At 36.5% G+C, this 14,286-nt stretch overlaps 3 protein-coding genes across 11 annotated transcripts in view; 2 read left to right on the top strand and 1 right to left on the bottom strand.

Moving 5' to 3' along the window:
- Positions 1 to 40: 40 nt before the first annotated feature.
- On the top strand, positions 41 to 8,094 carry LOC105424643 (tetratricopeptide repeat protein 39C-like). Of its 3 annotated transcripts, none has more exons than XM_011634979.3 (13): positions 41 to 761; positions 847 to 1,159; positions 1,469 to 1,606; positions 1,835 to 2,036; positions 2,289 to 2,490; positions 2,794 to 2,994; positions 3,247 to 3,415; positions 3,616 to 3,814; positions 3,887 to 4,138; positions 4,305 to 4,513; positions 4,582 to 7,295; positions 7,502 to 7,829; positions 7,952 to 8,094. In XM_011634979.3, exons 2-11 carry the CDS (start codon positions 1,010 to 1,012, stop codon positions 4,690 to 4,692), a joined length of 1,833 nt encoding a protein of 610 aa, XP_011633281.2. In that variant the 5' UTR covers positions 41 to 761; positions 847 to 1,009; the 3' UTR covers positions 4,693 to 7,295; positions 7,502 to 7,829; positions 7,952 to 8,094. The 3 variants fall into 3 exon arrangements, with proteins under 3 accessions (XP_011633281.2, XP_088927807.1, XP_088927806.1); XM_089071681.1 differs by having other exon boundaries at positions 41 to 1,159; positions 4,582 to 6,718; positions 6,958 to 7,295; XM_089071680.1 differs by having other exon boundaries at positions 41 to 1,159; positions 7,502 to 7,594; positions 7,694 to 7,829.
- LOC112552445 (klaroid protein-like) lies at positions 5,926 to 8,064 on the top strand. Its single transcript, XM_089071909.1, has 8 exons — positions 5,926 to 5,976; positions 6,101 to 6,221; positions 6,494 to 6,625; positions 6,958 to 7,073; positions 7,128 to 7,295; positions 7,502 to 7,594; positions 7,694 to 7,799; positions 7,952 to 8,064. The coding sequence occupies exons 1-8, from the start codon at positions 5,926 to 5,928 to the stop codon at positions 8,062 to 8,064; spliced, it is 900 nt and encodes a 299-aa protein (XP_088928035.1).
- The window catches only part of Ca-alpha1T (Ca[2+]-channel protein alpha[[1]] subunit T), a 47,165-nt gene continuing 40,964 nt past the window's right edge, over positions 8,086 to 14,286 (bottom strand). For all 7 annotated transcript variants that reach the window (XM_089071674.1, XM_089071672.1, XM_089071673.1 and 4 more), the window contains 5 exons: positions 13,904 to 14,184; positions 13,241 to 13,533; positions 12,892 to 13,153; positions 12,516 to 12,787; positions 8,086 to 12,215 (listed from right to left, as the gene is read on the bottom strand). In XM_089071674.1, the coding sequence (XP_088927800.1) occupies positions 11,214 to 12,215; positions 12,516 to 12,787; positions 12,892 to 13,153; positions 13,241 to 13,533; positions 13,904 to 14,184 (2,110 nt within the window). In that variant the 3' untranslated portion in view covers positions 8,086 to 11,213. The remainder of the gene's footprint in view (positions 12,216 to 12,515; positions 12,788 to 12,891; positions 13,154 to 13,240; positions 13,534 to 13,903; positions 14,185 to 14,286) is intronic.

Here is a 14,286-nt window from a genome sequence, read left to right as displayed (position 1 = left end):
TTCAGCTCGGAGGTGGCGGCAGCAGCACTGCGTTTCTTCAGCAGGGTTTAGTCAACTCGATGCACCGCAAGGATACAGTTCGTAGCTCGAGCATGTACCGCGGTTCGCGTGTATTTATTATACAACATTTGTTCACGTTCACAGTCTTTCGAGGAGTGATATTACTCCGATAAATATGTCAGTGTCCAATAACTATCAAATTTTTCTAAGAAACGGCATCAAGTTTTTGCATCGTAATTAATGGTCTTCCGTGCAAATTGCATTTGCGTCCAGATAAGCGCACAATAAATAAAGTTGATTGTTTTTCCAAATATATAAAGAAACAGTCCATTTAACAAAGAATTCCAACTGTCCATTGCTCCATATATAAATATATTAAAATAGAAATTTATTAAAGAAAGTAAATACATCAATAGAAATTGGACTGATTATATATTATGACGATAGAAGCTTATATAACAACTGCACAAATGGCTCAAATTGCTTAATCAGATCAAACACTTAAATCTGAACGAAACGTATGTTGATTGCAAAGGATAGGTCCGTCCTAATGGCTCAATGTGCAATGTTACGCCAGAAAATTATATCTTCCGGAAAAAGAAAAGTTAGTTTTTTATTACAAGAAACGCATTGACAGCAATTTTTTCTGCTTTGCCGCTTGCGTGAAGAAAGAAAGAAGGAAATACGGTGCTCATAAGGATGCTCTCGCATCTCTATCAGTAATGATAGCGCGACCACAATAAGGTTGTCATACTCGTGATGTAAATATACAGGGTATTCCTAAATCCGTGTATGGTTTTTCAATCATCGGATTTGTCTTTTAAAATAATAGAAAACAATTTTCAGTATGATTGCACATGTAAGTAACCTTGACATGAAATCTCGACTAATAATGCGATACGATGGAAAGATGCTTTTCACTTGACAAACACGTAGCTGACAGTCTCGAGAGAAAAAATTTTATTGTTCGAATATTTCCTGAAAAATCCTTATCGCGAAGATAATAACAATGGAGGAAGGCGCTACGAAGGGCTGGAAAGTCGCCAGAACCGGCATCTCCCTGCTGCTGAATAATAAAACCGAGGAAGCTGAAGCTCTGTTTACCGAACATCCTCATAGCTTCCACGTCAAAGCTGGTCGTTGCTTTGTTCTCTTCATGGTATGTAGTTGCGTGATGAGGCATATCGATTCCAGTTTATTCCAACGAAGTACGCTTAATGTCTCAAGGCCGCGAAAGAATGTTGTTACCTAATCAGTTTTTAATAATAAATCGCGAGCCTACGCGTGCATCGGAAAATATAAAATCAATATTAATTGATACCACTTCAGGGCAAACAAATCAAATAGAGATAGTCTCCAAATTCTAGAGAAACAAGCGTGCTTCGCTCCAATTTATGCAAGCTGCATGTATGAATATTTTAACGTCTGGTAAATATTAATTTCTATTACAATGTGATGAATCATGCAGAATGCTCTGATGACTTTCGAAGAAGACAAGTTTCAGCAGGCCACATTATTACTTAAAGATATGGAACGGGAATGTGCAAGCGATATAGGATGGCTGAAGTCAGTGAAAAGTAGGGTGTTTAGAGCGGAAGAGACGGACGTAAGTTTCCTAAATAGAATATTGATATATATATAACTTTATTAAAAATTTATGTGTGTAAGATTTTTATGATATATGAAAATTAGACTTAAATTATCGATATTATGCTTTAAGCTTTGATTATCGATACAATAATTCATGCAAATATTATAAAATAATTACCGTAACGAATTTACGAGATAATTTGAATAAAGAAAAAAAGAAATAATTAAAAAAAATCAATTTTAGAAGGACTATGTGAATAAGTTGGAGCGCCAAATTGTTCTAGCGGATTCGCAAGTGTTTTCGGCGATATCATTGTTCCTCCAACAAGAATTAACCGGATATGTTCGCGGCTGCTGGATGCTCCGCAAAGCTTGGCGTGTTTATCAACACGCATATTCACAAATTTCACAACTGTATCGTCGTACCTTTGGTTCAAACCCAACCGGTACGTTATTATATCAATTAAGAAATCAGAATTCAATCGTAACAACTTTGCGGAAGACATGTTCCATTGTAATAATTAATTTTAATTAAAATGAAGAAGAATTAATAAAAATTTAATTAATAGAAATTTATATTTTCTTTTATTTTTTTATTCTTTTATTTTTTTGTTGTAACTTGTTATGTATATTTAATATACATAATAGCTTTTTGTAATGGATATTTATTATAAGAGACAAATTTTATTTTTTTACAGGATTCAACTTGTATTGCAGCAGTCCAACGAGCAATGGATCTTCTTTGCAGAGTCCACAAAGCCCGGAATCTTCAGAATGGTCAATACCATCTTGCAATGGTTACACGAACAATGTGACACCTGTGTCATCGCCATCAGGTCTGCGAAGCTCTCTATCAATGTTCTTCTCGCTCACTGGCGTCACGTCCGTACAACAGACACCGTAATTGTTGTTTCTTCTTACTCAAAATTTGTTGTCTCTGTATCCCTTTTACCCTATTCTCCTTTCACAAGAAAAAAACATCACTATCTAACGATATTTCGTAAGATGTACGATCAAATTTTTTTCTTATCTTTACTCACGTTAATTTTACGACACGGTAAACTCACACACTGTCTAATATCTTGCTTTGCGAGAGCGAAATTTAGCTAGTCTGGTTTAGTTTGCTTTTCTTCCCTCGTTCATACGTTCTAGGCTCGCGTAGGCGGCATTTGAAAATCTAATTAAAGTTAATCTACTTCGCAGCTTTGTAGAACCTACTGAAGTGACACGTTTAATGTCGGCCGCGAGTTTCGGCTATGGTATATATCAATTATGCGTGAGCCTCTTGCCACCGTCTGTGTTGAAGGTGATTCACTTCTTCGGTTTTGAGGGCAATAGGCAGTCTGGTCTCACTGCCCTTATGCACGCACGACTTGGCGAAGACATGCGCGCACCGCTCGCCACGTGAGTGCATCGTGGATTTTGAATGTCTCTCTCTGAGTATTTTTAATCAACCAGTACATAGAGTAATTAAAAATGTGCATAAGATATTAAAAAGTATTTTATAAAATCATGATTATTCCGCTGTTATTTTAAATTTTTCTTTATTTGACTAACGTTTTGTGTGTAAAATCAATTTCCATTGTTTATTGCATTCCGAGATATCTTTTATGCAATATGCGATTAGTTGGTCAATATACTACTATTTTGTCGTAGATTAGCTTTACTTTGGTACCATACAATTGTACGTCCGTTTTTCGCACTTGATGGACCAAATGTAAGAGCAGGCGTCACAGTGGCGAAACAATTGATAACTGAATGCAATACCGAATTCCATAGCTCTGCCCTTTTTCTTTTTTTCGCGGGCAGAATGGAACGTTTGGAGGTACTAATAAATTAATTAATAAATATTATTGTCTAAATATCTTTTATAAATTTATTTTATTTGAAAAACTACTCTGAACATCTGGATATCTTTAAATTGGAAAACATTTATCACTTTTTGTGTATAACCTGATTTGTTTAACTTTTAATTCTATATATTTCGTTAATATAATATTATTGCATAATTCAATCATCTTGTAGTCAAACGTCGATGCAGCGCTAGAAGCGTTTGGCAAAGCTGTGGAAGTTGCAACTCAAAGGGAAGTTAAATTACTGTGTTTGCACGAAGTGGCTTGGTGCTATGTGATACGTTTTAGTTATGAGGAGGCATATCGAACCTTATTACAATTACAACATCAATCGAGATGGTCCAAGAGTTTTTACGCGTACTTAGCCATGGGTAATTTAGCACTGTTTTATTTTGCTGCTTGAGTAAACGGATTTGGATCTTTTTATTGTGCTATGTTTGCAGTTTGTTGTGGAGCTAATGGCAAATTTGATACTTTTTTGACGATGTACAGCAAGATCCTTCCTTGGTTCCACGAGACGAGAAGCGACTCGCAACTTGACGTTTTTATTATGCGCAGAATACCAAAACTCGTCGATAAGGAGACAGGACATCCTTATACGATTCTGTATTACAGATTGCTCATTTATGAATCACTGTATTTGTGGAACGCTTTGCCATCCTGTTCTACCGAATCACTGCAGGGAATATTGAAAGGTAATAATGGGTTGGTTTTCTTAGTGATAAAATTTTAAACAACAGAAATCGAAAAGATGACTGAAAAATTGAGATGCTATTTAAAATAATAATTTATAATGACTTCTTAATTATTTGAGATAAATTTATGAGATAAATTTTATTTATTATCTAATTGTATTATCAGAATGCAAGGAAAATCATTCCGAAGAGCCGATGGTGGGTTTGTCCGATCTCATTGAAGGTGCAGTGTGTCTTTATCTGGGAGATACTGAAGCAGCCATTAAAAATTATCGAAGTTGTCTAAAGCGTAGGTGCCCGTCTAAGGATGAGTTCGACCAGCATATCAGCGCATTTGCGCTGTATGAATTAGGAAGTAATCTTTCTAACACTAACGTAAGTATATCGAATACATATTGTTTATTTCCGTTATTTCTTACGCAACTTTGTATCTCGTATTTTAGAATCCTAATGAAGGCAGAAGTTTTCTATTAAAGGCGCAAACTCAGTACAAAGATTACGATTTTGAAACCCGACTCAATTTACGTATACATTCCGCCCTCAAAGAAATATAGTAATCAACTGTAAGCGTCCGATATTACATTGTAATATAAAATAGCTTTAATATCAAAAAACGTATTTATGTTCGGATTCGATAGAAACGTTTTATATATATTATTACCGTCCAAAATCTTGTTATTTTAACAATAAAATTCAAGATTAAATAAATTATGGATCTGCACCGAAAATATGATATTATAAATACTTTATTTATATTTTACGTATAAGGATTAATACAAATATAATTCTATATTATAATTTCAAAGATCAAAGATGAAAGAAATTTTATAGCAGATAAATATTGTATTAATAGATAAAATTTGTTATATTTATTTAGAGCAATAAATTTTATTTATAAAAATTTCTGTAGCAGAACATAGAGATTTATATAAAATGAAGTATGAGTGTTCGTTTACTCCGTTTAAAAAAACATAGGTAAAGGAATTGGATTGCATTTTGCATGATTATTTGGAAATACTTACTTAAAAAAAATCATGTATATACATTTTAGCATTGTCTAAATTCATATTCTGTACATATATCTTGTATAACCGAAAAGTAATATAAAAATAGGATAAGAAAATATATTTGAACATTTCATCAAAATAGAATGAATTTTCTTAATCCAAATCTGCTTATTTTACCTTTTTACTCAACTCATATATTTTCAATTTATATATGGCGATTTATATATTCCTAATCGCGAGTCATTCTTTTTGCGATATATCGATTATGTACAAATTGGTTTTCAATTGCTTTCATTCAATTGCTTCGACACATTCTGCAAAAATATGTTCTTGTCACTTATAAGAAATATCATTAATATTTAGCATGAATTAATTTTATGTTAGCGCATGTTAGCATAATTCTTGTTAGCGTATTTCTTCTGAGAACACTTGAGACATAATTGCGTGATGAAACGACGTCGATGAGCGCACGAAGTACCTTCTGTTGCGTTAACGCAGGGAATTGTCCCGGTATTCCGGTCAATTGCAATCAACGATTTGCTTGGTGCACGAAACTCATCAAACCTTTCGCTTTTTGTGTCATTACATCGATGCTCGGTATGAAATTTCAGCTTAATAATAAATTAATTTTTAAAAATTTCTTGGTATTTCTTTACACAATCGGTTTGTGAAATTTAATATAAATCTGATTTACGAGCTCACTTACGAAGAACTCCAATATTTTTAGCAATGTCCGTATCTCATCTTTGCGATAAATATTCCGCAAGCGCGTCATTCAACATGATCAAGGCAGATTTGGGAAATCTCAGGTCTCATTTGGGCACTCTCGCGGTAATTATTTGCCATCAGTAATACGATTACACGCAACAAATAATGTTTTCTAAAAATAAATCCTTATTTTAATATTACGTTGTACAATTAGTGTTTTATATTGTTTCTACAAAAAATGCATTAGCTAGAAGTGAAGAACGTAATAGAGATGCGTGATGAATTGAAGAGCAAGTTGAGGGAAGTGGGCAGTGTGATCCCAAAAATGTCAGAAGCCATTCTCAATCTGAGGAATGAAGTGTCTGAGGGTAAGAAAGGTGCGACGTATAAATGTTAACCGGATGCTCTCGATGCAGTGGCATTTCTTTGATGTCAAATATTATTTGATTAAATAAATAGGGCGACGTATTATCTTTACCCATATTGCAAGCGGTCGTATGAAACAAAATGAAAGTTTTTCTCTTTGTATCATTCGCGCGTATAATTGTTTTATTATATTTTTATTTTTATCCTTTTATTCGACAAACAAATTCAATCCTTTGCCAGTTTCTAATATTATCGCAAATGCACGTTGCAACAGAGATGAATCTACATACGAGAAACTTGTTGAAGGCTCTGTCACCGGAGACCGTCAGAAACATGATAAAAAGTGAATTACAGATGTACGATGCCGATAAAACTGGAAGGACGGATTACGCTCTTGAAAGTTCAGGTTTTATCCAACAGTCTATTTTTATATAGCTTTTTTTATATAGAACGCATTAATTAAAGGGCGATCTCTTGCGACCTGCTAATAATCTCATGCGTAAGTGGGATACAAAGTGGCCTTTACTTCTTTTTTATAATCAGCTTGAAAATAACTTGTACTGATCTTTTTAGTCACTATTATAGAATTTAGAGTATTATGAGAAAAATATAGAATTTATTCTTTCCGCGATCATAGAATTTCTCTCTCTTAAATAAACATTTCTACAGTAATTTATTTTTTAGTAAAAAAAAGTTAGAACATACTTTTACTATATCGTTGCAACCTTTTATTTGCAGGCGGTATGATTCTTTCAACACGAAATACCGAACCTTATACAATTGGTGCGCCTGTGCTCAATCTGTTTGGCATACCGCTTTGTCAACAGCAAAATACACCCCGAGCCGTGATACAGGTTACCTGAATATACTTAATTTCATTAACGTTCTGATCCAAAAGTATTTATCAGACCGGTGTTTTGCCGGGCGAATGCTGGGCCTTCAAGGGCAGCAGCGGCAGTGTGGTGATTCGATTACTTGGCCAAGTACACGTGTCTGGAGTCAGTCTCGAACACATATCTCCATTGATATCTCCAACTGGTGAGACAGCTACCGCGCCTAAAGATTTTTCCATTTGGGTCAGTTGTAATCATTGCAATTATATATAACATCATATACACGATTTACATATTATAAATATATTATAAATATATTTCAATACTGTTGTATATATATATATATATATATATATATATATATATATATATATATGGGTTTTGTATGCAAGTATCATTAGTATAAATATCACATTTTAAATAATTGCATACCTATTATTATATTATAGGGTTTAATGGATCTCGAGGATAAGAAGCCTTTCTTATTTGGAAATTTTATATATGATAATACCGGTTCACCGTTGCAATATTTTGAAGTCCAGGTGGAATATTCAATGCGATATGTCTTAAAATAATTGATATTAAATTATTTAATTGTCAATTTTTGTATTTAATTATATGAAATAAAAAATTTATTGCAGAATCAAGCGAAAGAAGTATACGAGATAATTGAACTGAAAGTTCATTCTAATAGCGGTAATCCGGAATACACATGTATCTACAGAATACGAGTGCACGGCACGCTTAGTAAGACACGTATATGAATATATGTACCAGGTATGAAAAAAATCATATTTTTTCTAAAATTATATACAATTATAATTTAAGCGAATGAGTAGAAAATATTTTCAATGAAATATAATTTGATCAAATTTATAATAGATCGTTATAATTTACAGATTCTCGTCTTTTAATCGGAAGTACTGAAATAGATTGTCGCTTGATATCAAAGGATATTATATGCTATAATATTGATCAGTCGCTGAATGTAAATCAGGGCAGTGGGTGGTAGTTAAATAAAAGCACGAGCAGCTCAACGTAATCGTCGCTCGATTTATTTATTCATTTGTACATATTTAGTTCTTTCCTCGAACTCCTCGCTATCTCAAATCTCTCCTCACGCGTTTCTTCGTCGTACACATACCTCACATTCTTGTCGTACTCTCTTCGGTTTCGTGTGATGGAGCGAGGCCAAAGTTTCACCAATCATCAGGCGCATACACGCAGGATATCAGACAGACAGAAAAAAAACGCTCTCCTACGGCGATCCTACGGACACCGGCCCCATTGTACACCCCCCATTACCGTAATTAAAATAGCACGTTATATATCTCGAGGCCGGTCGCGGCCCGGGATCTTGATTTTTCTTTCTCTCCGTTATGTTTAGTTTTATAGCTTTTGCGTTTTCATTAATTCTTGACGATTACGCACTGCCTTCTCTACAGGCGAAGAACAGACTCGAGAGGCACACTGCGAGTTTCGATACGACATTTCTCTCTCCATCGCGCGTGCACACGTAAAATTTTCTAACAATTTTACCTCTGCCCATCTCCCTTTGAATCGATATTCTTATATATCTTTTTTTTCTTCTTTATTTTTTTTTTATACAGTACGCAATTGCCGGACTATCGATACGTGTGCAGCTGATCGGCGAACTCGCGCACGATCGTAATCGGCGCGTGTCTAGAGTAACTATAATTCGGAGGTCAGTCGTCTATATAACGCTATCGAGCTATCGAGAGCCGGTCGTGGTGCCGAAGAAATGCGAGTACATGTACATAAGCACATGGAAACGTGATTATCTACTTTCCTTAAAATATCCTAAAATCAGATCCAGACCAAGTATGAGCGAACAACTCGCTTCAATAAGCGCAAACGATGTCGCCGTTGTTTATTCACGTTTGATCTGGATCCAACTTAGCATGATCTGATATAGCATTCGGGATCGCTCGTTGCTTCTCTCTATGTCTCCTACATATTTGTTTTATGCTACGACGTTTTTAGTTGAGGTTTACCACGGCCAAGACAACATGTATGAATCATTGCATATGCTTTATTAAGTTTCTAAAGCTTGTGTCTTTGTAAAAGTTTCAAGTCTTACTTTCTCTTTCACATAGTGACGTGAAACTTTAAGCTATGTAAATCATATTTTATTTAATTTAAACACGTTGATTTGTGAAAATCAATTCCTTTAAAAAATTAAGGCTAAAAAATATATGGTATGTGATACAAAAACGAGCTAAACTTCACGTATTAAGAATATTCAAGGAAAGAGAGCTATAATTAAGCTAATTCGTTATATAATTTTTTCAAACATGCACACAGGAAACCATTCTAGAAAGCAAATTTTCAACCATTCTGGTGTTAAGTATAACTCTATGGAACGACTCAAAGTTTTCACTGAAGATTCAATGATGAAGTCCGTTCGAATATATTCGATCAGCGTTGAACCAGAAATTCCACTTAAACTCAACTTAAAAACGTCGCTCGACTTGAGATTTTGTTAGGCTTTTTGAATGAAACGCGGTATCGACCGAACAATCGATCGATCGACGATTACTACTAATTTTTAAGCGATGCGACGCGCCCGGCACGTCTGAACATGATTTTAACGACTACACCTTCGACCCGACAAAGGGTGCTAGAGTCGTCGGTCGCCCTTTTGCAGCTGAAAAAAAAAACGCGGGCACCACCACCGCACGAAGGTTCGTCAACGCTCGTAAAAGGCATAGAGTTGTTTATTCTTACTTCTTTTTTTTTTGTTAGATTTACTTCGACAATCGTTAAATATATTACCGCACGCGGTAGTATCAAAATAAACCACATCAAGTGTAGAGTATAGAATATTCGTAGGTGTATGTATGTACAGTATAGAGTTTCTATTTATCTCTGTTTTGTCTCTCTATTTTTACGCCTTACGAAAGCCATCGAAACATTGGTTTTCGTTTTATTAAAAAGTCAGCTACATTCCTAAATTATTCCTTGCTGCGGCTGCTGTCGCTGCTGCTGCTGCTGCTGCTGCTGCTGCTGTTGCTGCTGATGTTACGGTTTCATTCTGATATTTGCTGTTACCGTTAGGAAATATACTACGATTAAAGTATATCACAGATGTCAACGAGAAGAACGCTCTAGAGTGTGAAAAGAGTGAAGTGAAACGAAACGAAAATAAATCACGATTCTTGAACGCCGATTGTTTAATAATCGTCACAATTGATCGATCGAATCTTTAATGTCAATTTAAAAAAAAATTTTGCCACGAAAATTAAAATCTATATTTTGATATTAAAATATAAAATTAATTTATATCTTTTATAAAATATTTTTATATTTGTATATTTGATTATCTTAATTAAAAAATCAGGCACATATAATGCATATGTAATTATAAAAAGTCTTCATTAGTCTAATTTGACTAATTAATTTCTGTTAGTCGACTCAACGACTAAAATTACAATCCACATCGATCGATTGTAGACATCTTTGATTTCCAATCGGCAAACCGTGCGCAATTTTCAAAAGTTAGAGAATAAGGAAAGGCGAGACAGTGTGGTCCAATTAATTGCAGTTTTGTCGCGTAGACTCGACATAAGATCTAGCTATAAACTACTGAAATTTTCTCTCTCTCTTTCTAATTTTTATCGACGTCGCAATCTACGTCGTTCTTTTTCCTACCAATTCCTACGAATCGACTTCCATCGATGCTTCGGAAACGGAACAACGAGGTCAGTTCCGTTGGCAATAAGAGATTGTCATAGGTTTTCAAGTTGCGTGATGCGTGATACGTCGCGCATTTTGCATAGCCGTTTTTGCGGTATGCATCAGTAGATTCCCCTAATTACATCATTCCATTTGCGCGACGCGCAAGATATTTTTTTCATTCTCTCCCTCTCTTTTGCTCATTTTCCCAAAAGTTCAACCTCCCTTTAAATGCTCGACTTGTTCGTTTTGGCAAGTTCACGGCGGCAAAGTGACTAGAATATAACGGCTATATTGTCATGCACTACAGTCTTTCTTAGAGCCCTTTCTCAAATCTCTCTTGTGATCTTCCACGATGATGTGTCTCCGCCATAGAGTGTACTACGTTGTATAAGTACTATGTTTCATCCCTTTGAAACCTCCTGTGCGTATAACTAGAGACTACTTCGGCTCGTTTGCCCTGAATTAAGAAGGATCTAATGATCTACCGGTGGAGGACGGTCTCTCCGACGGTGTCTCCTTGCTCTCGTCCGTGCCGCCACTGCCTCTACCCCCGTTTCGCATCGTTGTAGTGGAGGACCCGGTGATCGAGGCATCCGGGGTCTCGTCGTCGCGCAATCTGCCGCCGCGCCGTTGCCCGTTGCTGCTACTTGCCGAGTCTGTATCGTCCACATATATTCTCACGTCGGATCCAATAGCGCCGCCCTCACCGATGTGCACGCCGACATTGCTGCCGCTGCCACCGGTCCGACTGTCGCTGTCGTTGCCGTTGCCGCTGAGGCTGGCAGCGCCGTTGCTGATGCTGCCCGCTCCACCGGCACTGACGGCGACGCTGATGCTGGCGACGGCACTGAGACTACCGGCGACACTCAGACTGCCGGTGCCGGTGCTTTCGCTTGCGTTACCGCACGGCGACGGGACTTCGTCGGATCTGTCCTCGGTGGTGACGTAGATGTGGCTGTAGCCCTCGCCACGGATCATCGCGCTGTATTGATCGCTGGCGATGCTGGTGGTGGTAGACGCACCGGTGGCATCCTGCGTCTTCAACTTGGACGGCCTCCTCTCGTTGATAACGGATTGCACATCGAGGTCCTCTTGAGGCGCCGCCGCCATCGTCATCGCCGGCCGTCTTTTCTCATCTATCCTCGGCTTCGGCTCCTCCAATCGGGCTTTGCCGCCGGCATAGCCGTTCGCGATGCTGAGCGTCCGCGAGCTACTGGTACCAGCGCCCGCGCTCGCGCTCGTATCCGATTGCGATGGTGATTGCGTATCGCTCGATGTCCGGCGACTCATCGTCGCCTTGGACGGGTAGATCTCGGGGGTTGGCATGAGATAACGATCACTGGTCAATTTCGGCGGAACGCTCAAGGTGCTGCTTGAGCCGATGGAAGTAACTATCGAGGGACTAGTTGGCGGTTTGCTCACGGTCAGCAGAGATTTGTTTTCACGTGTTTCACTGGTGATCGCCTGCAAAATCAATGTTAACTTCATATTTATACTGATATGTCATTTCATTAATGCTAGATGATAATTTTTGTAAATATAAGAAAGAATTTTTGCGAGAAGAACGAGAAAGTTTATCTTATTCTAGATTGTCAAGGCAAATAATAAGAAGAAATCCATTTTGTAAATTAAATGAATAAGAAAGATATTTTTAACTTTTATTATATCTTATAGTGTACAATATCAACTATATTATTTACCTTTTATTTAATATACGAAATTTAAACTGTTAAATTTGAACTGTTAGAATATGATTTTTCTTACTTGCAACTTCTGAGACGATTGTACGCGACTGATGTCTTGACTAGCTGTGGCGTAGCTGCGTTGTGGAATAATACGTGGCACGCTTAAATTGCTCACAGGTTTTTCAAAGACTTCAGCGACCTCGAAGTGCATCGGTAGCAGTGACCTTCGTTGATGATGACTCGAATGGAAGGTTTGTCTGCGTTTTGACTTAAACTTGGACGGTCTCGAACTCGAACTGCGATAATACGAACTGTGACGTTTCTCGTCCAAGGATATGGAAATCGAGGCATCTAAAAAATAGAAGTCAATTAATTTCACAATAAGACGCAATATCCGAAAAAAATGTAATATCACAATATTAATGTTATAATAATCAGTCTACAAACGCTCTTACCATCTATGTTTCTCTCTCTCGGTGGATTGTAAATAAAATTCGCGGGTAAGGATCGTACTTTGGCTAATCCTGGTCTTGCAATGTGTATTTTCTCATTTACCACCATCGACTCACGTTCCTTATCTTCATCATCGTCATCTTCATCACCATCTATTCTACCATTCATCGCTATGTCATCCTCCTCTTCCTCCTCAAGAAGTTCTTCCTGCTCCGCAGCTAATTCTCTCTCCAACTGCGTTTCCATGTCAAGCTCGTCTTCCATCTGTAATTAAAATATTATGTTTCATATCTTCCTGATAAAATCAAGATAAACTCGAATATATCATATAAAATTATTCGGAAACGTCACCTGTTTGTGACTTTCTTCGAGATGTTTCATTAACACAGCGACGACGACGTTCACCAGTACAAATTGCGCCATCAGAACGAAAATCACGAAAAATATCGGAGCGATAATAGTGCTCACGCAACAATTTTTAACACAGTCCGCCGCATCGTCACAATCATCCCTTAGCGTGTCCTTCATGATTCCATTCCAATTGTCACCAGTAGCAACCCGGAAAAGCGTCAGAAAGGCCATGCCAAAGTTACTAAAATGCGCGTGTTCGCCAAGACCTTGGCAAGGCATTTGATCATTGCATTCTGCAGCAAATAATTAATTCGATTAAAATGAATTTTCCTTATAATTTTTGCGATATTTTTTATACACTCTGTCAATGTTTAAATTCTTATGTAATTACAAAAAAAAAAATTATATTTAACTTATTGAAAAATATCCAAATAATTCGCATAACTTATAAATATAAATATAAATATATATATTTATTTGTTAAATTTATGTGTAGGAAAAATCTCTATTAATTAAAATGTTAAACTTACGAAATTGTTGTATTATGAAAATATAAAATCTTCTATAAAGCTAAAGCTATTTTTATATATAGTCACATATATAAAAATATTTTATATATTATATATAGAAATTAACATTCTACTATTTGGAAATAATAATTACCTAATCGACCGAATAGTTCCACTCCTAATGCGGCGAATATAAAGAAGAGTAAGAAAAACAATAGCCCCAGATTGCCGACCTGCGGTAACGCTTGCATCACCGTGTCCAAAAGGGCACGTATACCTTTCGCCATTTTCAAGAGCTTCAACACTCGGGCTATTCGCAACACTCGCATTACGCGAATTATCGTAGGATTAATGGGAATGATTTTGGATTCGACCTCTTCTAGCACGATGCCAACTACTGATAGTATTACTATTCCTACATCCAATTGATTCCACCTGTAACAAGAATCGTCGTTAGAATCGTTATTTGTAAAATTGTTTTCTTTTTCAGTACTTACATTATTATTTTACAGACAACAATGATCCTTGATCAACAGT

The sequence above is a fragment of the Pogonomyrmex barbatus genome, unplaced genomic scaffold, assembly GCF_055798465.1.
Source record: "Pogonomyrmex barbatus isolate J1 unplaced genomic scaffold, ASM5579846v1 scaffold12, whole genome shotgun sequence".
NCBI classification, from domain to species: Eukaryota; Metazoa; Arthropoda; class Insecta; order Hymenoptera; family Formicidae; genus Pogonomyrmex; species Pogonomyrmex barbatus.
The sequence above is the reverse complement of the archived record's forward strand: the minus strand, read 5'-3'. Positions and strand labels throughout refer to the sequence as shown.